Raw genomic sequence first — 27,115 nt, forward strand, 5'->3', positions numbered from 1 at the left:
TTGTACTTGTGTAACTCTCAAATAATGCAGGGAGAAATGGGGGGATTCTTCTCCACCTACTCCTGTCTTTTACTATATCTTATTCAATGTACAAAGAGATTAACTCTTTCTGTGAGGCACTGTTTCTTTGCTCCGGTGACTGCCTGAATGCCTTTCTTTTCCCTTGTAAAGCAGTACATTTTTAATGTGATAATGCAGTACTGTGATTACTGGTTAGCTGCATATATATATATATATATATATATATATATATATATATATATCAGCATTTAAATTTAGTGCAGTCTCTAGCACCTGATTGGTTGGGGGAGGAATCTTTGTGTGTGTGTCTGCATCTGCACATGTAATACTGTATACTGTCAATCAAGTGAGGTATTCACTCAGCCCAAGTTACAGATTGTGCATGTTTAAATGTGATGTGTTAATAAATCTGTAATGTCTTTCCCAGAGCACCATCGAAGATTGGTGTCATACTTGTTCCTTTATAGAAATACTTCTACTTCATCATCTTTTCCTCGTGGCAGTGCATTCAGGTTATGTAACTGGTTTCCATGCAGGTTTCGGCCTCCATGCTCAAACAGTTTCCCAACAGTGGCTTGAATCCTGGTCTTTTCAATATGGGCCCCCAGCTTTCTCCACAACAGATTGCCATGCTGAGCCAGCTTCCACAGATTCCCCAGTTTCAATTAGTAAGTAGCTAGTAATCTCGTGAAACAAGACTACAGATTGTTTACAAATTGTCTGCTGAAAGAGTTTTCCTCTTATGCTTATTCTGTTTTGGTCTACTGATGTTATTTTGTACAAGTATTCCCCCTTTGCTAGAAGAGGTAGTAAAGCCCTGCTAGAAGGCAGCAGATAAACCAAATAGGCCCATGTAATTATTGTGGATTGCAGTGGGTTAGTAATGACTCTAAGCCAGGTTTTTGCACAGAAAGCAGTTGTTTGTTGATTTTTAATGAAGTTTTCTTCAGACTTGTAGTCATAGTGATGGTAATAAAGCAGGTACAAGTAATTCTGTTGCATAATGTTAAATTAGAAACAAGTGAAGGATGTGGTATTCTTCTAATGCCTTCATTGTCATTTTACTTGAGTGAGTGGAATGAGAAACAGTTTACCTAAGTTCTGAGCAAGGAGTTTGCTAGTGAATAGCTCCTGGCAATTACATTTCGCTTGATGAGCTCTGTATTTTCACTCTTCCCACCCTCACTTGTCTTGTAGGCTTGTCAGCTCCTCCTTCAGCAGCAGCAGCAGCAGCAGCAACAGCTGTTACAGAGCCAGAGAAAGTTATCTCAAGCTGTGCGACAACAGCAGGAGCAACAGGTGCGTGGCACTGCTTTTGTCAGTCATATGAAGTACAAAATGTGCTGAGGAAATGCAGTCTGCAGTAGAGATGGTGCTGGCTTTAGTAATGTCATCTGCTCTCTTCATATTGCACTTTATGGGGAGCAGGGTCTTTTGGATCTCTTCTAAGTCACCATTTCTTTATGTTCACTGGAATTCTATGTTACAGGATAGCATAGATGAACCAGTTTTTTCTTTCATTTGCAGATTGCTCGTATGGTGAGTGCCCTCCAGCAGCAGCAGCAGAGGCAGCCTGGCATGAAGCATTCGCCATCCCACCCTGTTGGGCCTAAGCCACATTTAGACAGCATGGTACCCAATCCTTTGAATGTGGGTCTCTCAGATTTACAGACCAAAGGGCAAATACCTGGATACGGTTCAGGTGGTAAGTGCTCTGTGGAAGGTGGTTTGGTGCATTGCCTGTATCTTCCTTATTATTAATATGGTAATTGTGTTAATCACTTATGGCTGGGTCCAGAAATGAATAATATATGTGTAAGCATTAGAGTGAAGGTTATGACAAGTGTCAACTTTGAATCAAATTGCATTATTTTTCATTACATGGGAAGAAGACAAACCTATGAAGAAAGCATATCATGGCATACTGACCTAACATACTTATTTGGAAGATGCCCCTTGAACTTGAACATACCCTTTGCTGTTGTTGATTTTTTTTTCACCTTTTTCTTATGGTCACAATGACTCCCTGTTTAAAGATATTTAAAAACAAAACTGAAAATGACAATGGAGTTTTGTTCGTTTGTTTCACAGGCTTTGGCTCAAGTGGCATGGATTATGGCATGGTGGGAGGGAAAGAGGCTGGAACAGAATCCCGCTTTAAGCAGTGGACTATGATGGAAGGGCTGCCCTCTGTGGCTTCACAAGATGCCAATATGCACAAAAATGGTGAGAAGGGGAATTTTGGGAATGCCCTTGTAGGATCATCTTGCCAGAGGTGAAATAGCTTAGATGAAGCTATGTCTTGCCTCAGCAGTATGCATCTTAAATATTTTTGGTTTAATATATCGTACTCCTAAAGATCCCAGCCTTTACTGAGTGTAAACGTATGTTTTTAATGCTTCAGGTGCAATAGTGCCCCCTGGAAAGGCTCGTGGAGGATCGCCCTACAACCAGTTTGACATAATCCAGGGCGACCCACTCAGCAGCCATGCAGGCCCTGCTGGTGATAGTTGGTTACCTGCCAAATCTCCACCAACAAACAAGATCGGAAGTAAATCCAGCAATGCCAGCTGGCCTCCAGGTATTACATAAGGGCAGGGGTTATGTCCTCTCTTTAGAATAGATGTGCTGGACCTTTCCTCATCATAGTTACTTAAATAACCATCACAAAGAAAATACTTGCGTGGCTTGACCTATCTTGGGTTTGAAATTTCTTCCACGTTATATTAGAACGTATATGTTGAATTTCCATTAAAAAAATGCTGGGCTAAATATGAACTAACTGCTGAATTGCCTGAATAGTGTTTGGTTTTTGTTAGGTAAACTCATATCTTCTGTGGGTTTGTGACTTTACATTTACAGAAATTTTCATGAAAACATGTGTTCATAGAATACACAGCACTGTCTCCCTTCTTTTGTACTGATTCCTTATTTGTGCTGTGTTAGGCTGACAAAGAGTGTAAAAACTTTTATTGGTAGTGTGGAATCAGAAAGAAAAATACGTCAAGTAGGGGTTTTTTGTGATGATGGGAACACCACACTGTTGTGGTTCACCTTCGTTCATGTTGCATAAAGGGTTAGAAGAGTGTTGCAATGCTTCAGTTGTGCTCAGGAATCTTCTGGTTTGCTTGCTTTTGGGATGACAGGCTGGTGCACATTTTTTAAGTTTTCTGGTTTAACTGTCAGAAATTTATGTTTCTGAAATGCACTGCTAGAAAACTCTCTAGGAAAAGTACATATGTATTTGAATCCACGCAGAATTTTCTATATAAAACATTCATATAAACACAGGGTGGTGTTCTTGAAGTTGCACAGATTAATCACCAATGCTGTTCAGCAAATAGTGGATGCTGTGATTTTTCTCTTGTTTGGAAGACAGTTGCATTCCAGGAAAACATTACTAACTGCAAACCCTCTGCTGTGTATCCCGTCAAGCACAAAAAATTAAAAGTCCAGGTACATCTCTTGGGTAAAGCAGTAGCACAGACCTTGCATCAGAAAGCCTAGGAATCTGTGTGACAGATACAACTGCAGGAAACCTAGAAAATGTGGCTGAAGATTTTTATGAAGGAAGCCCTCAGTGTCTAACTCCAGCAAGAAGACATTTTCTGATGCGCTAACAGAGCTAAAGAATTAGTTATTTCAAAAACATCTGCACATCCACAAATTTTCATACTGCTCACTGCTTTCTGTACAGGTGTATTTGTGTTACACTTCTGTCAGCCTGGTTGCTAAGTACAGAGCTTTTAGGACTGGAGTTGCTGTTCATAATGCCAGAAACTCCCAAAACGTAGTCTTTTACCAGACCTCACTCTCAGACTTCTTGTTTCCTGAACTTGTTTCCTTAGTCACCATTCCCCTGTATAATACTGAGAAACACAGTACTGCTTGAAATGCTACAGGAGACGTGTGAGGATCAGCTCTGCTGTGTTTCCAAGCTTTGGAGCAGCCACTGGTTTTGGCAAGATTCTTGATACCAAAACTGTTACAGAAGTGAGAAGCTGGATAGCTGCTCTTTGCCCCTTGTTGATACCACAGATCTGTAGTCCCACTGTCAGTGATAAGTAAAATTTTTCTTGCTGACTGCCTCACCACTGTGAGAGGATAAGTGAAGTTCACAAATCCTGAACATAAAATTTCACTGAGATCCTCAGCACCATCCATAATTTCTTATGTGAGCAGCCCAAGACTATGATTTCAGGCCTCATCTAACAGATCCTGGGTTTTGGCAGGTGGCATTTATTCAGTTATTGCTGTTCCACTCATATGAGATCCATAGGCTGCTGGGACAAGTTACTGTTCCATAACCATCAGCCCGTTGAGCTGTCTCATAGTCTGTCTAACTTACAGACTTCATTGACAAGGAAAACTGAAATCATGATCTACTTTATTAACACAACACCCCTGAAGAATGAAGACTTAAAATGACTTAACACTCTAGGTCCTTCTCTACAAGCTTGTAGATGAGGTCCACTGTCAGTTCCTGGTTCAGAGATAGAATTCTTCTTCCCATTGTTGGAAAACAAATTATCAAAAATGAGTTTTCAAGAGAAAACCTCTTGAAATAGGTGCATTTTTCCTTTGAATGAAAACAGCAGTCGCTCAGCATTCACCCTGACTACACCTTTCACATTTTCCTCCTAAATGCCATCTGCTGCAGATATTCTGCTGTTCAAGAGAGCAGTATTGTTCAGCACAAAGATAAATGAAGTGGTGCCCAGTCAAACTGATATCACAGCTGGAGGTGAGAGCAAGTTTTGCTGCATTGGTGAGAACTATGTCTTTTGGTTATGTTGCACAGACTTGCATACTTAGGTAATACTTAGACTGTCATTTTCCCATTCGAGTTCAGTTATACTTCAGGCAAACTGGCCTGGATGTCATGGTTTTCACAATAATCTTATGTTTGAACTTCTTGAGAGGACCTTTCAAATATCAGTGGAGAAATGCATCTCATGTCTTCTTTACTGTCTAGAAATAAAAGAGCATGTCTGTAGACAAAAGTTGGTGAATGTGCATGATAATAACTATCAGCGCCAAAGAAAAGTTTGGAAATTTGTCAGTTTGCCAAAGTTCAAGGAAATGCTTTTCCAGCCAGGGTTACATTGATGAGTGAATGTGTTCATAAACATTAATACTCCTGGTCCTTGGAGCCTTGTTTGTATATTCATTAACCTTTTGATTAGAGCTTACTGTGCACTTAATTTTCAGTCTCACCAATTCTCAGAATCTTTACAGATAGAAGACTTGGGTTTCTTTTTCTTTTTTTTTTCTCCAAGTGAGTTCTGATTTCCAGGTTTTAACCTGTGTTCATAAATTCTTTGTCTCAGAACAGAGAAGATATTTTGAGTAGACCCAAGGGCTGTATCACTTCTTCCTTAACCATAAGGTGGTCCTGCTTGTCAGGGAATGGCAGTATTTTGGCAGTAGCTGAGCAGAGTCCTTCCTTGATGCTGTGCTGATTGCTCATAGTGTTAGAAGAGTTGATACCTGGATTATTTTGTTGAGTTACTAAAGATTGGAAGATGTAAGTGATGTTTATAAAATCATGAAGGCGGTGAACAAGATAAATGCAGAACTGTAATTCTGTGACTCCTGCAATGCTAGAACCATGGTGCAAATGCTGGAATTAAGAGGATATAAATTTTAAATAGATGGGAGCTTTTTGCCCATCTAGAGCAGTGAACTTCTGGGTTCTGTTGGTTTCAGAGCTTCTTGAAACAGGTGTTACTAGCCAATTGAAACAGTGATTGGATACAATGATGGGAAAACAGTTTTGCGAGCTGGTGCTAGCAGGTAGTAGGTATTTCTGCCATCTTAGGTAGGACAGCTGTGGATACTGGGAGACTGTGAGGCCAGTAGTCCACAGGCCAGGCTTGTGTTCTGTCCCTTAATGGTATTTCTCCTACTGCTGTTGGCAAAATACTGGACTAGATGGACCATAGTTCTGACCTAGTGGGGCATTTCTTCTGTCTTCTCTCAGATTCTCCCATGCATTGTCACAGTCTAATACTGCCCTTGCTGTGGCAATTGTTTGAACCAGTAGTATCGTATTTTCTTCTGTATTTGTCTGTGAAAGTAATAGTCTTGACTGTACTTCTTCGTTACAAAGGTGACTGAAATGCACCCTTCCATGCCAGATACATCCTACAGTGCCTCATTCTAGAGGCACATCTTTGATGTCATTTTAATAATGGATCTTTAATTACACTCAAATATTCTAATTATTTCAGAAACTGGGGCTGGGAATTCTGTATTCTGGACTTGTATCTGCAAGGGATAAATCTGCCACTTTTGCACGCTTCTCACACTTACACAAATTGTCACATAGTATATGAAGCTTCTTTACTTGTTTTTGTGTTTGTCAGTTTTACTTTTGCACCACTGCTTCCAGAACTGACCACAGCACTTTATTCACTTAAGGAACTAAGTTACTGATCTTTCTTACAGTAACTGGAGTCTTTGTGTGTTCATATTTAATATAATTTATCATCTTGTCTTAAAATTCTGGCATGCCTGGAGCTATGGTTGAAACTAAAGCATGATAAGTACATCCCATCTCATTGTGAAGCATGAACAATGTCAATGAGTATGTACATTACTTTTATCACAAGGCATCTCACCTCAGTATTGATAAGTGATGTATAAAGTGTGTGTGTACGTACAGCGTGATGTGTCACATGTTTACAAACTCCCAAGGTAAGTAGCCTTTCCTTGGGAAAGGCTTCTGTGCACAAAGTCTGTGTACAGAATCTAATCTTACATATCTTATACAGGATGCATTAAATCTATTGAAACCTCATCTGAATGTAGCAAAGCAGAAGCACTTAAAGGGATACTGGATGCACTTGTACCACTTTTTTTGTAGTGTAGGCTTGTATTCAGACACCAGAGCTAGTGCTGTGGGAGGAACTGTGAAACAGATTACACTTCTAGAATGAAGTCTTTTTTTTTTTTCCCCTGAGGAACAGTGTAGAAGACAATTGTTTACTCTCCTAAAATACCTTCAGCAATTACTTCTAGTAAATGACATTTCCCTGGTTGCATCTAATTCCTTTTTCTCTCCTGTCCCAGAGTTCCAACCAGGAGTGCCATGGAAAGGTATACAAAACATTGACCCTGAATCTGACCCCTATGTGACCCCTGGAAGTGTGCTGGGGGGGACAGCCACATCTCCCATTGTAGATACTGACCACCAACTTCTGCGGGACAACACCACAGGTAAAACAGTGAACAGCTGGTCTGCGATTATCAAAGTCGCTCTGATACTCGGGATTATCGCGATGCTGCGGTTGTAGCAGGCGAACAGCCTGGTGCATTTGCCTGAAAAGGAATCTGTGTGCCTTTGCACTGTGGCTGGGATCACCTGAAAGCTTGGCATTGGTACAGTTGTGGCTCTCTCGGGGTTTAAGGGTGTTACAGAAACTCTGTGAACTTGGTCTCCTCTCTCTCTCTCCTTTTGCCTTCCATAGGGTCTAATTCTTCCCTCAACACCTCGCTGCCTTCACCTGGTGCCTGGCCCTACAGTGCCTCTGACAATTCCTTCACCAACGTTCATAGCACTTCAGGTATGCGAGCTCTGAAACTTACCCAGACAAAGCATTTTTCACTTAGCACTGGTTCATTCTTGTTCCACTTAGAGTATTTAGTCCCTCACATGTAACAGCGACTTGGGAAAACAAGCACCGTAACTCTGAACATACCCCCCCTCCCTCTTCTTCCCCCAGCCTCCATATGCTGAGCATGACTCCATATGGTATGGAATATCCCTTTGCACAGTTGAGGTCAGCTGTCCTGTGTTTCCTCCCAACTTCTTGTGCATCCCCATCCCTCCCTCTGGTGGGACAATGTGAGAAACAGAAAAGGTCTTGATGCTGTGTAAGCACTGCTCAGCAGTATGACTAAGTCATCTGTATTATCCACGCTGTTTCCAGCACAAATCCAAAACACAGCCCATACCAGGTACTGTGAAGAAAATTGACTCTATCCCAGTCAAAACCAGCATATTATGCAAGTTGAAGAATAGAGTAGTAGGAAGCAGCAGGTGCAAAAGAAAAATAAAACAGTACATGTACAATCTGTTGACATGTCATCATTTTTAAAATATACCTGCTTGTGTACAGGTAATATACGCACCTTGTAAAGGTGAGTGATTTATTTATTTTAACTTTAGAACATGGGAGTGATGTGAAGGGAATGTTTTTTGCCTGGCCTTTTATAGCAGTCATCATTCCCTGAAATCTGGACAGTGAGGACGTTTAGTCCTCTGGCTTTTAATGGTTGGTCTATAAATATAAACTTAAATATCTGTCTCAAATCTTTCATAAGAAGGTCTCCAAAGCTTTCTAGTAAAAAACTGTTTCTGCACACACTTCAGAGTAAAACACTGGAAATACTTGCTCCAGATGAACCATTGGGCTTTTAAGCTTTTTGCAAATGTCAGTATTTTCTTGAAGACATCATTGCCTTGTCAATTACTTAAAAGTGAAGAATTGTATATAAATAGCAGAGGTGATGAACAGAGCTAAGAGCTATAGCTAGCCCAAACTTTAGGTTTTTTCATCATACTGAATAAAAGCTGTGTTCAGGTGTTACCTCAGCATCTTCACAAAATGTGTTAAAAATGCTCTGTAGCCCTTAATGCCACCAGTTTGTGAGCTGACTTTGGTTTGAAGCAGTGTCTGTGTAGGCAGCATTCTAGTGACATAGAAGAATCCTCTGTTACAGCCTGAGGAAAGGAGTGGCATGTAGCAACTTCTTGCCTTTGCTTAATTTTTGTCTAGCGCTTGAGAAAGACCCAAGAGATAACAAGAAATATTGAAATCGTAGTGGAATTGAGGAAATTATACCACTGCCAAATACCAATTTCTGTTCATCTACTAGGCACAAGTGTTTCACAGTCAGAAAACAGATCATCTGAACTGGAATTTAGAATTCACCTATCTCTAAAGCAGATCTAGTGAAAGCAGGTTTTTAAGCACTTCCATACACTTTCAGAGGTTAGTGCTTGAAACCTGCTTGCTACTGATCATTACTGTGTCATGGAAATACAGAGATCCAGCTGTAAATTGAAGCATGCTTATACATGCTGAGAGCTTTGTGGTCTTGGTTTCCAGATGTGTTATTTTATGATGCCCTGGGATATTGTAAATCTGTATTTTTTCACTTTGTTTCAAGTCAGTAATTCACCGCTGTCTGTTGATAATTAGAGTTAAATACATATATTTGCACACCCATACATGAGAATTATGGTTAAGATAATGTCTGACACAACCTTTTCCCCCAGACTGCCATGTTTGTGTTGGCTGGTTCTTATTGCAGAACAACGAGGAATTTTCAAGGAATTTTGACATTTGAAATATCCCTTGGTGTCAGAAGTTGTGGGAGAATTTGCGGTCTGTCTTTTTTTGGAAAAACTGGTTTAGGCAGAGCTCACAAATATTCATGACCAATAGTGGTGTTTTGGAGGGTGCTTTTATTTTTATCTTTTATTGCATTTCTTTATAAAGAGTTCTTGAAGTGTGTTAAGGATCTCCACTACTGGGCTTCTAATAGGCATCTGGTAATGCTTTCTAGTGAAAAAATGCTCTATCAAGATTGTTTAAAAGTCCAGCTGTCACACAGCTAAGTAGCCTTCTTTATGTGTTACTGCTGGGTCAACATTTTGTTAGATTTGTGATTCATGAGAAAGCTTTGATCTTGTAGGGAGGACATCTTTAGGAGATAACATTAGCTTACTAGACCAAGAACAGTAAATACTCCTTTTAGTTCTCTGCAGGTTTTTTTTACTTGAAGAAGGTTCAGTTTCATTCAAGCTCAGTAGTGCCCAAACTTGTAAGAAATTCTCAGGCTCTCAAGTGAAATGTAGTGTGGACATAAAAGTTGCTGTTCATCTAATTAATGATGTGACATGCTGCAGTCAGCTACATTATCATAAATGATCTAGGTGTATTACTTTTTTCTTTTTGTCAGTGTATATAAAATAAGCAAAGATTAACTTATATGTAGCATGGGGGGTTTTGGTATCATACATTAACTATTGTATGGTTCTGTGCTTCATGTTTTTCTCCAATATAAATTCAGTCAAAAGTTTTACCGTGATAGGATAGGTGCTTAATCTCACAAGTTTCTCTAATACATACAATTTCTTTAATCTTCTAGCAAAATTCAGTGATTACAAATCAACATGGTCCCCAGATCCCATAGGACACAATCCCACTCATCTCTCCAACAAGATGTGGAAAAACCATATTTCCTCAAGGAACACTACAGGGCTGCCCCGCCCACCTCCTGGCCTGACCAACCCCAAACCATCATCTCCATGGAACAGCACAGCACCCCGATCGGTCAGGGGCTGGGGGGCACAGGACTCAAGGCTTGGCTCTGGTGAGAACAATCAGCTGGTAGTACCATTGTATGTTTTACAGCACCAGTGGTTTGGAGGAAAGAAAGTTGCAGTTGTCCAGTAAAAGGAAAAAAGAGAGTTCCTTCTTGGAATGGAAATTCGCTGTCAATAATTGGGGTGGCTGGGAGGTGGAATCCCAGGTCTTGCTGCAGGGAATGTGTGAAGAAGGGCTGAGATCTGCCAAAAGAGAATAGGGCCTTTCAAGACTAGATGCTTGCTGTGAGTGGGAAACTCCTCAAAGGTAAACTCTAGTGAAATGAATCTTGATGTGAAATGTGAGGAAAGGTGTGGTTTCATTTTCAGGACTGAAGATTAGACTTTTGTGTTTTAACAGGGCTGGTATTGCTGGGTTTTTTTCTGAAAGACCTAACTGTAAAGAAAGATGTTTTTTCTTGGTATCAAATCTCTCTTGATTGCTCTGTCTTATAATTTGCAGCATCTACTTGGAGTGATGGTGGCTCAGTTCGTCCTAGCTACTGGCTGGTTCTTCACAATCTCACTCCACAGGTATTTTCTGTGATTGTTTCTGGGAACTTGTTTGCTTTAGCAAGGATTTGTCAATCCTTCAGTTGTTTCTCTTCGAATAAAATCTGACCAAATCATATTTGTCAGCATATATAACATATTTCTACTAAACTGAGCTGCAGTCTGACTGGTTTTTCTTTGTAATCTCTTCAGCTAATTTTAAGATGTTCAAGTTTTGCTATGTGACGGTTAAAACATTTCTTTACTTAAGAGTTATAAAAAATTATTGAACAGAAATATTTTTCTTAGAAGTGAGGGCAAATTTCATGACCAGAATGTGGAATGGTTTTATAGCTGTTCTTTGGGATGTTGTCAGTAAGAAATTTGATGTAACTGTCAGTTTTCACTTTAGTGTTTCCATAGTGAAACCACTGAATTTTTCCAGCACTCCTGCCAAAACCACTCTAGTTAGGTTATTTCTGCAAGTATTCTCCAAGCTTGCTGCCATTCAAAATTAATTCCATGGAGATCCTGGTTTCAGCATTCCCAGCTAGTCCTGTATTCAAGGGCTAGGAAAAGCCTGTATGATTATCAGCGGCACCCTGAGGTCTAGACAGAGGATCCCCTGTTCAGCGGGATAATTTACCATGCTTCTACAGTCTACAAAAAAAGGTTGATGTGAAAGGAAAAACCGAGGTCTCCATTAGATCACCCAAAATGGTGAACCATGCTCCTTTCGTAGAAAATATTGTTTTCCTTGATGTGAAGGAAGAAGTGGTGTGAGGAAAAGGCACAGTTCTAAGTCTGGCTTATGTAAAATACTTTAATGCTGCTTTAGGAATTATGTAATGGAAGAAGAATGTATTTTGGAGGCATTTAAGTTAGTAGGAAAAAGAAATAGATCATAATTGTCTCATTATGGATTCTCTCTTTATTGTGGATCAGTACACTAAAAAGAAGTGTAAAGGTTCAGGTGAATTCATAGACTCAAAGAATGGTTAGGCTTGGAAGGAACAATATGTTCATTTCAAGGTTCTCTGTTTTAACTTTGACCATATTTATACCCCCACACAACTTCCTTTTCCCTCATTTGAAGCTGTATTATAAAATAGTGGGGAAAGAAGGAAGAAAGTAGCACTTCCTTAAGTATTTGCACATACAGAGCCCATTCATGTGTCCATATTCCCTGTGGCACACCAGGAATGGAATCTGTCTGTACAGAACACCTGGGAGAACAGCTGTTACTGGAGGTAAGTAGCAAGCTGTTACTGCTGCAGAAGGAATGTAGGCAGCAACTGCTGTGAAAACATTCGTTCAGACGGAATGGACATTGGTGGGTTTGGCAGGAAGATCACTGACTCCTTCTGTCACTGTTTCATAAACCACAAAGACGAAGAAGCACCAAAATAAATTTTCAAAAATTTCATTGTAGATGTATTTCCAGTTTTGCAAAAACCTTTTAAGTGCTAGCTTATATAAATTCTGCCGAAATCACAGAGCTGGAGACTAAGACATTCTGGTTCCTTTGGTACAAATTCTGATGCCTGAAGAGGGTGAGAAGTACAAGATGTATTTAACTACTGGAAAAAGCTGTCAATGTAAGGATAGTGACAGTGTAAGAAACTCAGTGAGAGGGGGAGAACTGGACTCAAGCTGGAAGTAAACAGGAAAGATAAATCAGATTATTCCATACTAAAGCAAACTCCATGTAATTGTGAGAAGTCAAGGCATACCAGTTCTGTTTGAAAATCAACTTCTGTCACCTTTGCTTACTTCACACTGCTTTCATCTGTTTTCTTTCTAAGAGCAGAATATCTTTCAGTTACTGTGACGAAGTCAGGATTGAAGTATGTTTGGAGAAATAATTACAAACATCTGTTTCATTCTGGCTGTTCTTCCTCAGATTGATGGGTCAACCTTGAGGACGATCTGCATGCAGCATGGCCCACTGCTGACATTCCATCTGAACCTGACCCAGGGCACCGCCCTCATCCGATACAACACCAAACAGGAGGCGGCCAAGGCCCAGACTGCACTGCACATGTAAGCAAGGTTTTGAGACAAAAATCTTCAGGGGCTGTGAGGGGTTGGTGGTGTAAGCCCCTAAAGTCAGTGAAAATTGAATTAACTAATCTCTTGCAATTCAAAGGCTTTTAACCTATTCTTCATCTGTTTTGAAAGGTGGCATACATACATTTACCTACGTGGTATAGGCACTTTTTTTGCGCTTGGTGTTAACATTCAGGGCCTTAGTTTAAATTTTTAAAGATTTTGTTCAGGCATAACTGAATGTTGGGGCAAGGGGGTTGGGGTGTTTTGTTTTGTTTTGGTTTTTTCCCCTTATAAAATGGAGGTTCCTGTGTTTTGAGTGAGTTTCACTGTCAAAAACAGCTGAAGTTTTCCATGTCCACTCCATTGTAATGATGTAACTGGTACTTCCTTTGGTTTGGGCACCTATTAGTGTTGTTCCCATGCTTTCTGAATCCCTTCCCCTTACCTTTTGGCTCTAATTTTTTTTTTTTTCTTACGTGTATCTTGCCTTGTAGGTGTGTGTTGGGAAACACTACCATCCTGGCTGAGTTTGCCACAGATGAAGAGGTTAGTCGCTTTTTGGCGCAAGCTCAGCCCCCTACACCTGCAGCAACCCCGAGTGCACCCGCAGCGGGCTGGCAATCCCTGGAGACAGGACAGAACCAGACAGATCCAGTTGGACCTGCTTTGAATCTCTTTGGTGGGTCAACAGGGCTTGGGCAGTGGAGCAGTGGTGGCGGCGGCGGCAGCAGTGGGGGTGATCTCACTGGCGCTTCATTGTGGGGGCCCCCAAACTATTCTTCAAGCTTGTGGGGGGTCCCAAGCGTAGAGGATCCACACAGAATGGGCAGCCCTGCTCCCTTACTACCTGGAGACCTTCTGGGAGGAGGGTCGGATTCAATCTGAACTTAGAACTTTCAACTCTGACCTCGTGACCTTTTTTGGAACAGCAGCAGCACTAACTTGACCTTTTCGTTTTTTTCAACTTGCAATAAATACATTTATAAAAGGAAAAAAGAAAACGGAGAAAGAAAAAAAGGTGGGTCATTGACAGACTGTCTGAGCACATAGTTGCCTCCCTTATATAACTTCAGTTTTTTCGTTTGGAATATGAATCCAAAAAGAGAACATATCACTCTTGAAATACTTGAATCGTGAACGCCAACTTAGAAAGACAATGTGAAGCAAGTACACATACCATTTAAATTTAAACAGAAAAAATTAAAAAAATTAGTTTCTAGTTTTTCACTTTTTCATGTTATACGGAAGTTGTTGCTAAGAAACATATATACTGAAAAAATAGCTTTTTAACTTTGTTTGCACTGGGTGTGTTTCCGTCCTTAGGTCTACCATGTTGGGTTGGGGTTGGGGAGGGGTTCAAAAGAATAAGGGGAGGGAGGGAAAGACTTGACGGAGCCTCACTTTAAAAACAAAAAAAAAAATAAAACTAAAAAAAAACCTAAAAAATTTAAAAACCCACAAAAAAAAACAAAACAGAAAAAACAAACAAACAAAACAAAAAAACCAACACTTTGTGATTGGCTGGTTGATAAGTACCAGTGTGTTCTGGCACATGTAACTGCCCACGTGTGCTTGTTTCTGTGTGAGTGCGTGTGCACATATTTGTGTGTGTGCATTTTTTTCTCTATATATATAATCTTGAAACGCTGCATTGCTGCTGGTCTACGGGCTGGCTGGCCATCTGCATGTCTTGATTCTGAAAGCAAGACAGGCATGGTGGAGTCCCTGTGGCTGAAGCGGAATCCAGTTGGGCTGGATTAAAATTTGTCAGTAGGTTTTTTTAAATTCATTTTAGCAGGGTGCTATCTCAAATCTGCAAATCATACAGAATGGATAGTTGCTTCCTAGCCCTTGTTCTAACCCTGTGGTAGAGCAGAACACTGCCATATCCAAAGGATTTGGTGAGAGGGGAGACAATGTTGTCTTTTGAGTAATAGTGTCTATTTATGTCTGCATGTGGGGTTTTTGTACTGAATGAACCCTAGAGTGTTTGTTATATAATGCAAGCCATTTATTTCTTCCAACAAGGGGAAGAGAGGAGGAAAGAAGACATTGCCATTTTTTGTGCAGCTAGACAAATGTTTTCAGTCTCTTGCACGCTTCAGTACCTTTAAAAAAAATGAGTGTTTCTTTTCTCCCCCAGACCTAAATAAGCACCCGTACTCATTCTAGAGGAATCCATCAAAAGCTTGAAAATCCAGCCCAACCAAATTAGCCTTTTAATTGATTTACTGCTTCTGTTAAAACTGACAAAAAACCAAATGGTGTCAGCAAAGTGCTGGCCGGCCTGCCTCATCTCCTGAAAGCACATGCAGCTAACTCCTTCCTGCGTCCTTCATGGTGAGCGTTACCTGTGCCAGGCCTTGGTGTCATTACAGCGCCAGACCATCACTGACAGAAACGTTTACTTACGAATGTTCTTAAACCAGTGTGTACTTCAAAGGTTTCCTTTTGTTTCTCTGTGTTGTGTTTTTTCCTGTGTACGTGGTTTTGCTTAGGGAGGTATATAACTAGCAAAGACTTTTTTTTAAAAAAAAGTATTGCACCTTTTTGTTTTTTGTTTTTACTTTTTTCTGTACTGTTGCTTTTTAATTTCTGTATTTAAGGAAAGGTTTGGGGTTTTTTAGCATCAGTGTAGTAGTACTCTGGGCAGGATAGGGGTGACCTATAATCCACAGTGATAGCCAGTGTGTGTGTGCGTGTGTGTGCTGGGAACAAAACTTCTAAGACCTGTTGTTGTGAAAAGAGTTGTAGCAGACTTGAAGGAACATCCCTTGACACAAAGCGGGAAGTCTTTTGTGGGGGTGGGGCCGGGGGAAGAGGGAAGAGAGATGCCGGTACCTTTTCCGTAAGTGCTAGGACTTCCATGTGGCATTGTCCAGCTGTTATACTGTCTAACAAAGTGCCGACATTCTGTACCAGCACATACCTGTCCATTCCAGCCCTCAGAGGGAGCAGTGCTTTATCACCTGGCAGAGGGGGGCAGATAGAGGAGTGTGTTTCTTCAGCGTTTTCATTGAAGGATACAACCATGTCTAATACATTTAACTCGTGGGTTTGGTGGGGAGAAGCAAAAACAGATGTAAGTCATGGGGGGGAGGTTGGTGCACGTGTGTGTGTGTGTATGCCTGTGTGCTGGGGGTGGGAGGGAAGGGCTAGGGAATTACATGGCTGTTTTATTTAATTTGCCCTTTCTGTGTAAACCCAATGTCACAAGGAAGACTGACTGAGGGAAATGCTGCATATACACATGCCTGTAGATTTGTATGCAAAGCGTTATGTGGTAAAAAATATGAGTAGGTTCGTATTTGTTTAGTAAACTGGAGTGTGCAGCATACTCTGGCCCCTTTGGAATATGTTTCCTATCATGTCTCCTCCTCCATCTATCCCACCATGCACAAAGAAACAAAACGCTCTCTTTCAGCTCCTGCTAGCTGGCTAGTGCCCCTCATGTGCAGGCATCTGTACAGCTTTGTTTCTGCTCAAAGACCAAGCGCGCTCGGACACGCAGAGCAGGTTCCTAAAAGTCCTGTGCCAGCAGTACTTCCTAGTGAAGCACCTTTGGCCTGAGCAAGCCAGTATCTGTTCTGTCACATGATTTGCTATACATCCTGGTTCATTGCTGTATTCCACCCTCACTTCTCTCTCCCAACCTGCCCTAAGGTCCCTTTTCCTGCACTTTGGGCTAGTTGAGTTCATTGCGATACTACGGTGAAAGCCGGGTGCTAGAGCCCCTCTTGTTTACAAGACATAATGAGGGATTTGAAATATTTAAAAAGAAAAGCTAAATTGTTCTTCCATTGTAAGCTTAAAGGGAAAAAATTAAAACGTACAAAAAAAAAAAAAAAAAAGACCAAAAAGTGCATATATATATTTTAGATGAAGACTAACTCTGGGAGCATTTAACAGTGTTTTTGTTTTTATTTTAACATTTTATTTTCCTGCTTTAAATTTGCAAGCATTCTCAGGAATTCTAGGGTAGGAAGCCAGTTTTTTGAAGATGGTTTATTTAACCTTATCCTAGATAGATGGCTGTTTCTTGTTGATAAACTTTTACAAGTTCCTGAATCTTCAAAATGTTTGAAAGTTTTTACTTTAAAATAAAAATGCTAAAAAAAAAAATAAAAAGAAAAAAAGAAAAAAATCTCCAAATGTTACTGTCAAGCGAGGGATCAAGAATTTTAAAGACTTTCTAAATTAAGATACATTAAGAAAACTTCTCAATATCAGCAACAGGAATTCATTGCAATCTTAAACAATTTGTGGGAGAAGGGTTATCATTTATTGTGCTTTGTTACTCATGCAGACGTGTGCAGTTGCATGGAGAAGAGAAGTGTGTGAATGGAAATCTACTATTCCCTCTCGATTGAAACTAAACAAAAATATTCTTCCAAGCACCTTTTTAAAAGCAGAGTGAAAGTATAAACCTTATTCAAATGCAGTAGAGTTTAACTGAAAGAATCCTCGGTTAGGATGACTAGCAGGAAATACGATGGTGCTTCTTTGAACCACTTCTGAGCAGTGCTAAAGAAAACCAGTGCTGACAGAATACTCAGTAATGAAGTAGTTCTATTAACCTGCCTTTTTCAGTACAGAAAAAAAAGAATATGGAAAACTCCACAAAAATGTACATTGGAAATCAACTTTCCTGTTTTCAGCTACTTGGTCAGTTTAATTCCTCACTTGGAGATTTGCTGCTTGCTTTTCTTCATCCACCCCACCTCCCAGTCTTTCTGTTTCATTTTATGTGAGGGAAATAGCTGTTAAACTCCTCTGTTCACCCTGTTGCTGCTGGCTGTCAGGGCTTACAGTCTTGAACTTCAGAGTTTGGTGTTGGGATGGCCAACTTCTGCCTCCCAGCTCTAAGGGTCAGGGGCTTACTCTGCCTGAAACGGCTCGGCTCAAACCACAAAAACCGCGCTAGTGCCTTGTTACATGCACCCACATGCCCTACAGTAGGGGAGGGGAGGGAAGATGAGGCAAAGTGAGGCAGTGTAGCCACTTCATGGAAATAGATGTACCTGTTCTTAAGGGAAGAAGAGCATGCCGTGTGAGCAAGTCGTGCAATGAGTTACTTAATAGTAGTCGAGATAAGTTGTTATTATTATTAAAAAAAGAAATCAGATGCCAAATTCTGTCTTTCTCATAGCAGTTGCTCAGTGTTTTCATGTTGTGCTGCGTGTGCATGTGAGTCTATTGAAATAATGCATCAGTAGTAGTAATAACGTGCTTTAAAAATCCTGTCATGGGCCAGTAGAAGGAGGGTTTACTTAGAAAGCTTAGGATTTTATTTTATTTTATGGCTTGTTTTAATGAGAGAATTTGAGTGCTTTGCCAGAAGCTGTGTTTTGTCAAATCAGAAGTGTCTTAAAGAGAGGAAACCGTAGCATTTAGTCAAAAAAGCCGACACTTGACATTCACTTGGAAGTGGATTGTGACTGACTGCTGAAGGGTTGACAGTCTTAAGTTTCAGCAGTCTGCTGGGTCCAAACCTATTGTAGTACAACAGTCTGCTCCTCATTTCCTGAATGTGCATCCTGTAAGTGTTAGTGACTGTCTCCTTGGTGACAGTTTCCCTGCATTGTCAAAGTAACATGAATCTGTTTTCCAGCTACAGTTGAGAGATCTGTGTGGCTTAGTCATGGCACTCCCAACCATTAGAAGTGGTGTCTGAGAATTGTGCTAACCAGACTCAACTGCTGGGGACAACCATTGCTTAATGTTGTAAAAATTCTGCTGCCATTTGAGCTCCTAACAGCAAAAAGTCAGCAGGAATTGATTATAGGGTTACTTCTGGGCTTTTACAAAACTGTTCCCGGGACAGAGTCTGTGGCAGCACGTTGTTGAAACATGTTGGCAAGGTATGGAGAAGAGGCTGGGGAAAGCACAGTTTGGAATAGACTAAAGGCATCTCTTTCCAGATAAAAATCCTGCCACTTTGCTCACCCTACCTTGCAGTGTCTTATCAAGCTGAGAGTTTTTAATCTGTTTGATAATTCTTTGCTCCATTTGAGGATTTCATCTTAGCAGTGACAACAGTGTCTAGCAAGCAAAACAGAGTGTGGTACAGCTCAGAAACCTGTTTAGACTTCTGACATTTAATTTGGAATACTTCCCATCTTTTCCCAGTGATTTTATGTTTCTACCTGGACGCTTGCCTAGCAGTCTTGAGAGTGGGTTTTTTGTTGGTTAGGGGTTTTTTGCAATCACAGGGTGTCAGATTTTTCTTATAAGTTTTTTCGTTTTTTTTTTTTTAATTATGCTTCACATTAAGTGGCTTTTGTAATGAGTAAGAATGTTAAACCAAGTATGTTTTTACCTCTGCAATATAAGCAGGTTGTTTTCAACAAACTGGCTGGGATAACCACCTCAAAGACTAAATAACAATTAAGCTTTTATATTAAGTTGGCCTCTTTTTTTCTTTTTTTTTAACCATGAAATTTCTAAGCATTTATTTCTTAGAACTTTTGCCCTATTTTTTCTTCCTAAAAATGCTGCCACATCTTCCGCTGCGTCCTTATAGTGCATCCAAATAGTACTGTAGGGTTTTTGGGGGACATTTTGGTTAGGTTGGTTTTTTTGCTTTATTCTTTATTGTGTTTAACTCTTTAAGTTTCTGGTTTTGTTTGTGCATATTGTTTTTCTGTTGACTTTAAGAGGAGCACTGTTTGTGTATCCGAGGTACCCAAATTTGACCAAGCCTGGTCAAGGAAACCAGCTGGATCAGGGTCAACGTAGCAGATGAGGACTTGTGTTTCCAGTTCGTGTTGCATTTATCACCTTCACTGTAAATCATGTGACCTAAGTATCTAGGTTCTCAAGTGGATTGAAATGCAGGTTTTGTGGAGGCTGGTTAACATCTCAGGGTAATAGTCCTGACTGAGTAGATGGTAGGGGTTTTTTTCTAAAGATGTAAGGTTCCCTTAACAGAAGCAGCTTTTGTAATTGTAAATATGCGTGCATGCTTTGTGGGCAGGAAAGTAATACCAAGACAACTACGTTGAACTTAATTCCAAAAAAAAAACCCCAATAAATAAATGCTGTTGAAATGCAACTTTGGTCCTGAATCTGAAGCAACATACACAGAATCTGTTGGTTTGTCTAAATTGATTTTGCATGCAATATCATTTCAGTTCTGTAGTTTATTTGCCACTGTTTTGCAATTTTAGGAACTGATACTGTTAGATCATATCGGTCATTCCCACTGTGATCAAAATACAGATATCTAAAACCCAAACTCTCTTTACCTCCAGTACTAGGCTTCCGCCCGTGGCAGAAGGATGTTAACAGTAATGGGGAGAAATACGTGAAGCTTCCCAGTGTAGACAGAGCTAGTGCTCCCTGTTGTCCTGAATTCACATCCAAACCTAAACCACGAAGCAACAGTTGGGCTGTAGCAGACCTGTTGGTTGGAGTAAACGACAGGAGCCAAACTGGAGATTTTTAGCAGCCTTGCTAGTTCATCACAATGTCCTTCACAGTGTTTTGCATAAGTGTCCCACCACTGTAAATACCAGTGTTGCAGAATTTTACCAAAGTTCCCTTGCAGTAGATATTAGGAAACAGGTCCATTTTGTAGTGACTCACCAAGCAGAAGTTTGCCTACAGTAGACTTTAAGGGTCTGTCTACATTGCTGTTAAAATTGAGTCAGGGTCCTGTTTAAAATTATAGCTCTCTATTTTGTGGTGTTACGTGACTTTAAACTTTGTGATGTGGTAACTATAGCTTCTGATCCTTGTATGAAAAGTGATTTATGGTTTCATCTGTGCTACAAAAAACGCCGCAGCTCCTGGTGGGTTGGAGCCTACTTTTAAAACTTGTCAGGCCACGATAGATGCAGTTTTATCTGTAGCACGCAGCAGACAGCATCTGTTTGCATCCAGTTTGCCTGCGCGTTGCTTTTCATCGAGCTATGCAGGAAAGCTTTTCTCTAAAAGTCTCCCAGAGTCCTAGCAAGCTTCTAGCAAATCAAGTGCCCTCTGCAGAAGAGCCATTTTTGCCCTGTATGTGTGATAGTTGGGACTGGTGACATTCAGCAGTGTTAGGGTTCCTGTAAACTTTGTAGTGAGAAAGGGAGTTTTTTGACTTGCCTCTGACAGCCTTTCTGTAAAGTAATGCAGAGCACTCCAGGGAAAAAGAAAAAGAACAAAAAAAGGGAAGAATGCATTGTGCCAGCCAGCGTTAAGTATTTTAGCAGCAAACATTCTTGACTGGTGGGCAGAGGGGATGAGACTGGAGAACTTTGCATGAGTGCGCAATACAAGGAGGCCGTGTTCAGCAAGAAATGTTTCCTTGAGCACTAAATGCCTCTTCTTGGCTATTGGTGTGTATTGTTACAGTCACAGAACTAACTTCCTCATTTTTTAATGTTTGTTTTTATTAATTGAGACAAAGTGGAAGCTCCTCCTGATTCAGATGAAACACAACCAACCATAAGTGATCATTTTCTTCATCATTTACTGTTGAGCAGGTTGCACAGCTTGTTAGAATAGCTATTTTAGTGACATGGTTATGATGTTATGTGCTTTCTTTCCCCTCCCTCTCCCTGCCAGATATGGCTTACCCTTTCTATATAAGGCGCTGTGTGGGTTTTTTTGTTTTGTTTTGGGGACGTGTGGAGAAGAAGCAAAATTAAGTGAAAATGCAAGCCAAGGTAGAACAGCCTTACTTTAGGGGGTAGCCTTACAACAGAGCTTTATAGTGAGTGTGCTGTATTCCAAAATATGTAAGCCAAAAACAAACAAAAAAAAGCATTCATTTATGCAAAAAAAAAAAAATTAAAAGAGGTGTTGGAAGACTTCTTTAATATGTACCTTCTAAAGGTGGAGTAAGGTCTCACCAAGTGATACATTATTGTGATACTTCTTGCTGGGTCAGTCGGAATGGGTTGGGGTGTAAGCGCTTAACGTTTCCTCCTGTGTTTTTACAAGCAGTAAGTTCAATGTGGTATTTATGAATGTGCCTTTGTGAGTATAGTGACTGTCTAACTGAGGAGACTGCTTGGGCTGGAGAGCAGACAATGGTCAATTTATTCTTTCAAGAGGTCAGACATTGAGATTACAGCCCACTGGTCCCTTTTGACGAGCAGCATCATTGGCTGGTCTCTACACTGCACAATACGTATTCATATGTGGTAGAGATTGGGGTGGGGGGTGCGAAGGGATGTCATGTGATGCACAGAAGCTGTTGATAGTTTTAGGCTAGTCTGCTGTTGCAGGTTGAGTTTGTATATGTATTATGTGGCTTCTCTTTATGTTTGTGTGCATGAGTATGAGTGCGTGTGGCTTTGGTTTTTTGTAAGCACTGGAGAATTGAAACACAGCAATGTTTGAGACAAATTTATACATGTAGAGAAGATAATGTTTTGTAGCTTCTGTTAAATAGTGGGTGCAGGCACACTTTTACCCTCTCTGCCCATGTCCTGATAAGCAAAACAGGAATTTATTTTTTTTTTCAACCCTTCAACTTCCAGCACACTTAACGTTGCCATTTAAATGAACAGGGTATTACACAAGAAGAAAAAAAATAAGAGTTTTTGAAATGGTGAGATAGAAGTGTTTAAAAGGAAAAAAATCTGAAGTAATTTTTTGTTTCTTTGAAGCTGTTTGTAGCTAAACATGGGAATCTGCAGTGTCTCCTTCCATTTGTTTTTTTTTCCTAATAATTCACCTCTTCGTCCCACCCAAAACGTGAGGTGTACAAGATCAAGAGCTGTTGTTGTAGCGCTTTGTAATTCCCACCCTGAAAAGAAACTCCAGTGGGATCCCTCAGCTCTATTCAGGAAGACAAAGAGAGGAGAGACTCTGCAGTTTTCTTTGCTTCGCTCTCATTCCTCTCTAATGGCCTTGAAATGTATTATTATGCAAATGTGAATTTTGATACTGAACTTAAGAAGAGGTTGTTTGTTCTTTTTCAAAAAAAAAAAAAGGTCCCATATGTGGTCAGCATTGCTTCTTTATTTTGTAAGTGAATTGTAAACTATGCATTCTGCAAAGGGGGTGTAGGGGACAAAGATACTTTGCTAAACTGTTAGGAGTTTCTGTGTCCATGGCATATCCATTATAGTTTGGGGAAGTGGGGAAGTGGTAACTTTGAATTAAGAAGGAACTGATAAGAGCCTTTGTTTTGTCAGAAGCTGGCCAATAGATAACTGGGCAGAGATTTGAATAACTAATGTTGGCTGCAAAACAAAAATCAGCTCTCAGCCTTGCAAAGGGCTATTTTTCAGCCACACAGTGTTAAGCCAGGGCCAAAAGGATGAATGGGACACCAGGTCTATCTGGGGAGTATCTACCACCTCCTGTGCTCTGGCCCTTGTTAAGCTCAGGAAACTCACTGCCACAGGCACTGGTTTTTTTTGGATTTATTACTCGTTTTCCATTTCAGCAGTCCTTGTGCTCTTCCAGGAGAATTGGAACATGGCTTGGCCTTGATATCTATACTTCCTTGTCCCTAAAAATTTCTTTGCTGCTGTTTCTGGCACAGTTCATCCAGTGACAGTGCAGCTGTGGGCAAGATGGTGGAGATGGTACTTACCTTCTAGTGCTGATCAAAGCCCAACTATGAGGACTGTGTTTTTTTCAACATCAGCAGCTACCGGTGTTTTGTTGTCTGGTGTTGCTGCCAGTGACTTAGCACTAATGTTGACAGTGTGTGAAATTTTAGGGAAGGTAGACTGATCTGTAGACCAGGTCCTCTCTGTTTAAAAGAAACTATCTAATTTTTCTATAAGGTGATATCGTAATGGTCATTAAAAAGGATTTACTTCCCCACATCTCCAAAATGCAATCATTGTGAATTATGTGCATTCCTTGAAGTTTGCTGAGCTTCCAGGAAGAGTCTCCTCAGAAAAATGTGGATCTCACTGCTCTCTCTGTCATTATAATAGGGACCTTTTGGCTTGACTTTTTCCTTTGTCCATGGTGAACCATGGTATCTGCATTATCCTTGGCATTATCTTAGGTGTAATATCATAAACTGAGAGATGATCCTGCCTGTATTCAGTGTTTTCATGCAGCAGTTTTATTTTTGTTGACATTCACAGTACTGTAATAAGTAATAGACTTGATGATCACTCTCGCATCTGTGCCTGCCTTGCAGATGTGATCTTACCAGGGTTCCACTCTGTCAGAATGCCTTTAAAAAAAAAAAAAAAAAAAAAAACAACAAAAAAACCAGAAAGGAAAAAAAAAAAGAAAAATCTGAAGCTTAAACTCATTCACAAAAATACCTCGTGGTACATTTCCCCTTCTGATGTAACTTTTTAAATCTTAGCTCTTCTTCTACACTTGATGGGCTTTTATTTCCATCTGTTATCTCCTTTGTAAAAAGATATTTGAACTAGTGGTTTTGAGCACAGGTCCGGAAGCCTGAAACTCCTGAATTTTGACATTGGCCATTACTCTTCTCTTGCCTTGGGCAAGTCATTTAACTACTTTGCCTTTGTTTTTTCACCTGTAAAGCGGGGTTGTTAATAATACTTACTACCTCACAGGGGTTTTGTGAGGATCAACTAGTAATGTTTGTCAAGTGCTTTAAAGAAAAAAGCATGATAGAAGTATTATGAGGTTTTCACAGCAAGATCGCTAGTTCTTTTTACATTGTTGCTTGTGTGGAGGGAGATAACCCTTTTTTTTTTAATTACTGAAGCCATCAGACGCTCAGATCCTAAATGATAGAACTTGATAGAGATTCAGTTACTCATACTCCTCAGTCTTTATGCCTGTTTCCTTCTTCTCTTCTTTATATAGTTATGCCAGTTGCTACAGGTCACGTGTCTTCAGTACTTTTAGATAAGCTTCAGAATTGAAGTACTTTGAGCTTGCTGCTTCTTTCACGAGACCACCAAATCATAGTAAGTTTGTGTACTTCTCCCTGCCATTAAATGGCGGTTTTGGTAATGTCATCTTTCAAGCAGACACATCTTTTACTGCCATCAGGAAGGGGAGGTGGTGGTGTGTAGTTCCAGAGCGGGGACTGTAAGATGAAGAACCTGGCCAGTTTATGCTGCTGCTCCAGGGATAAAGGGCAGAGTAGCTTCCTGTGTCCTTCCCTGAGTTAATTTCAGTGTGTTACCAGTCACACTTCAAATGCAGTGTCTCTTCTTGTCCACAATATACAGAAGCCATCACCTGCCAATACAACGTAGGAACAGAGAGAATGATAGTAGATGCTGCTTGTGTATATGCCTTACAGCTCTCCCAGAATGTGTCTGGGAGGGTGGTGGGGGAAGAGGTCTTCAATGGGTAAATCCCACAGCTGTCAGGGAACCTCTGCTACTTTCTCCCCTCTCAATCACATGGTCGCTGTTTCTTCTTTCTTGGATGTGCGTCTCAGGGATGTGCATATGAGCCCATGCCTCTTGGAATTTGGCGTTTGAAATATCAAGAATATGGTTTCTGTACCTGAAACCTTTCTGACTGACACTCCCTGGTCCTCTCTGTCCTGCATTGCTCCCTGTGGCCTTAGGAACATCTCTCCACTGTTGCCCTATGCCACCCTCTCCATCTCTGCCAGTAATCAAGGTGAAGTGTATACAGTGATTCTGCAGAGAAAGAAGCTGAAGTGATGCATGTGCGCCTGTGGGATTTACACACACGGGTATCTTGGTTTTCTGCTGCATCTGCTCTAAAGCCTGCAGAACATCTAATGCACAGTGCTTTTTCTTTCTCGTCTAGAAAGCAGAACGAACAGCAGTATAACTGATGATGGTAATTCTGTAATGTTTACTTTGAACTAAATGCTAAGTATTTTCCTCAAAGAACCAAAAAAAAACCCCACCTTCTAACAAAAGTAACCAAATGTAATCTTCCTGGGTGAGGAAGAGGAAAGGGGAGGAGGAAAAGCAGTGACAGGGGAGCATTCTGATCTATTTTCATCTCCGTTGCTCTGCTGGAGGTGTGAAATGCTGCTTTGAGTTCCACAAACATAAGGGATTATGTTTACAAAGGTAAATGCCTTCTACCTGTTCAGGAAACTGGCTACTGGTGGGCATCAGGAGTTTGGCAAGTTTCTCTTCATTGCGAACAAGTAATGGGAGAAGGGTGTGTCTGGAAAAGGAATGGAGAAAGAGATTCATTTCATCTAGTCTTGGTAAAATAATGCCACCTTCTTCTCTCCTTATGGAATGGAGGGATGAGATGGCTGAATAGAAAATCAATGATGTCCAATATGGCTGGATTAGAAAAGGCAGCTTTTCTACTTTGCACATAAATAGGTAACAGGAAGGTACAGCTAAAGTCCTCTTGCCTGAAACACTGTCCCTCAGAAGCAGACATTGTAATAATAAAAATAGTGGCTGTGTGTATATTGATGCTATTTGCAAGTTACCTGTAAGTGTTTTTTTTTTTTCTTATACTTGAAATGGCTTCCTTTACTAAACTCTTACCATAGTTCTGGTTTCTCTCCTCCTTCTACAGTGTGCAGTAAAGAAAATTACAGGACAAATGGGGAGAATGTAGAGGAGATGACACAATGTCTAGCATATCCAGGTTTCATCTTAATTTTCATCCCATATTCTCAGAAATGTTTGAACTTCCTAAGGGTTTTCCATGGACACAGAAACTCAGCACTTTAGAAGGTGCTCTTGTAAGGCTGGCTGCCCCGTTTTCCTCCTTTTCTATATTTTTATTTTACTTTTAGTATAGTGGTACTTAAGATCACTGGTTCACTTAAAAAGAAAAAAAAAAAACCAATAAAATGTTTAAAGTCTACTAATGTACAAATAAGCTGAAATGTTGCATTTTATGTGTATTTTTGCCATAGCAGGTACTGTATTTCTCATGCTGGATTTAGAAAAAAAAAAAAAAAAAAAAAAGGAAAAAAAAAGAAAAAAAACAAACAAAAGGGTGATGTTTTATTGGAGTGTGACAAGTTAAGAGTAATAAGGAATTAAGTCGTCGTCATTTCATTGAAACTGAGAGATGGTGTAATACTTATATAAGTTTTCTGAAGGTTTTGTTGTTGTTTTTTTTTTTTTTTTTGGCTTTTAAACAGCTTTTTTTCGTTTTTATTTTTTCTTTTTTTGAAAGATATGATTGTATTATGTGCAACTCAGTTGCTTACATTATAACTACAAACTATTTTTGGGTTCCTGGAAAAAAAAAAAAAAAAGACTAATAAATGTGTTTGGCTGCTAAGCATTTAAAGCTCGTGTTTCCTGCACGTTTTTG

General features: G+C 40.2%; 1 protein-coding gene across 9 annotated transcripts in view; it reads left to right on the forward strand.

Annotated features, from left to right (window-relative positions):
* Nucleotides 1-27,091, forward strand: part of TNRC6B (trinucleotide repeat containing adaptor 6B) — a 135,748-nt gene extending 108,657 nt beyond the window's left edge. For all 9 annotated transcript variants that reach the window (XM_032105995.1, XM_032105990.1, XM_032105998.1 and 6 more), the window contains 11 exons: nt 558-689; nt 1,219-1,320; nt 1,549-1,726; nt 2,113-2,247; nt 2,426-2,602; nt 7,096-7,242; nt 7,494-7,589; nt 10,183-10,407; nt 10,863-10,933; nt 12,795-12,934; nt 13,438-27,091. In XM_032105995.1, the coding sequence (XP_031961886.1) occupies nt 558-689; nt 1,219-1,320; nt 1,549-1,726; nt 2,113-2,247; nt 2,426-2,602; nt 7,096-7,242; nt 7,494-7,589; nt 10,183-10,407; nt 10,863-10,933; nt 12,795-12,934; nt 13,438-13,828 (1,794 nt within the window). In that variant the 3' untranslated portion in view covers nt 13,829-27,091. The remainder of the gene's footprint in view (nt 1-557; nt 690-1,218; nt 1,321-1,548; nt 1,727-2,112; nt 2,248-2,425; nt 2,603-7,095; nt 7,243-7,493; nt 7,590-10,182; nt 10,408-10,862; nt 10,934-12,794; nt 12,935-13,437) is intronic.
* The last annotated feature ends 24 nt before the right edge of the window (nt 27,092-27,115 follow it).

Source organism: Corvus moneduloides, chromosome 4 (genome assembly GCF_009650955.1).
Source record: "Corvus moneduloides isolate bCorMon1 chromosome 4, bCorMon1.pri, whole genome shotgun sequence".
Classification (NCBI taxonomy): domain Eukaryota; kingdom Metazoa; phylum Chordata; class Aves; order Passeriformes; family Corvidae; genus Corvus; species Corvus moneduloides.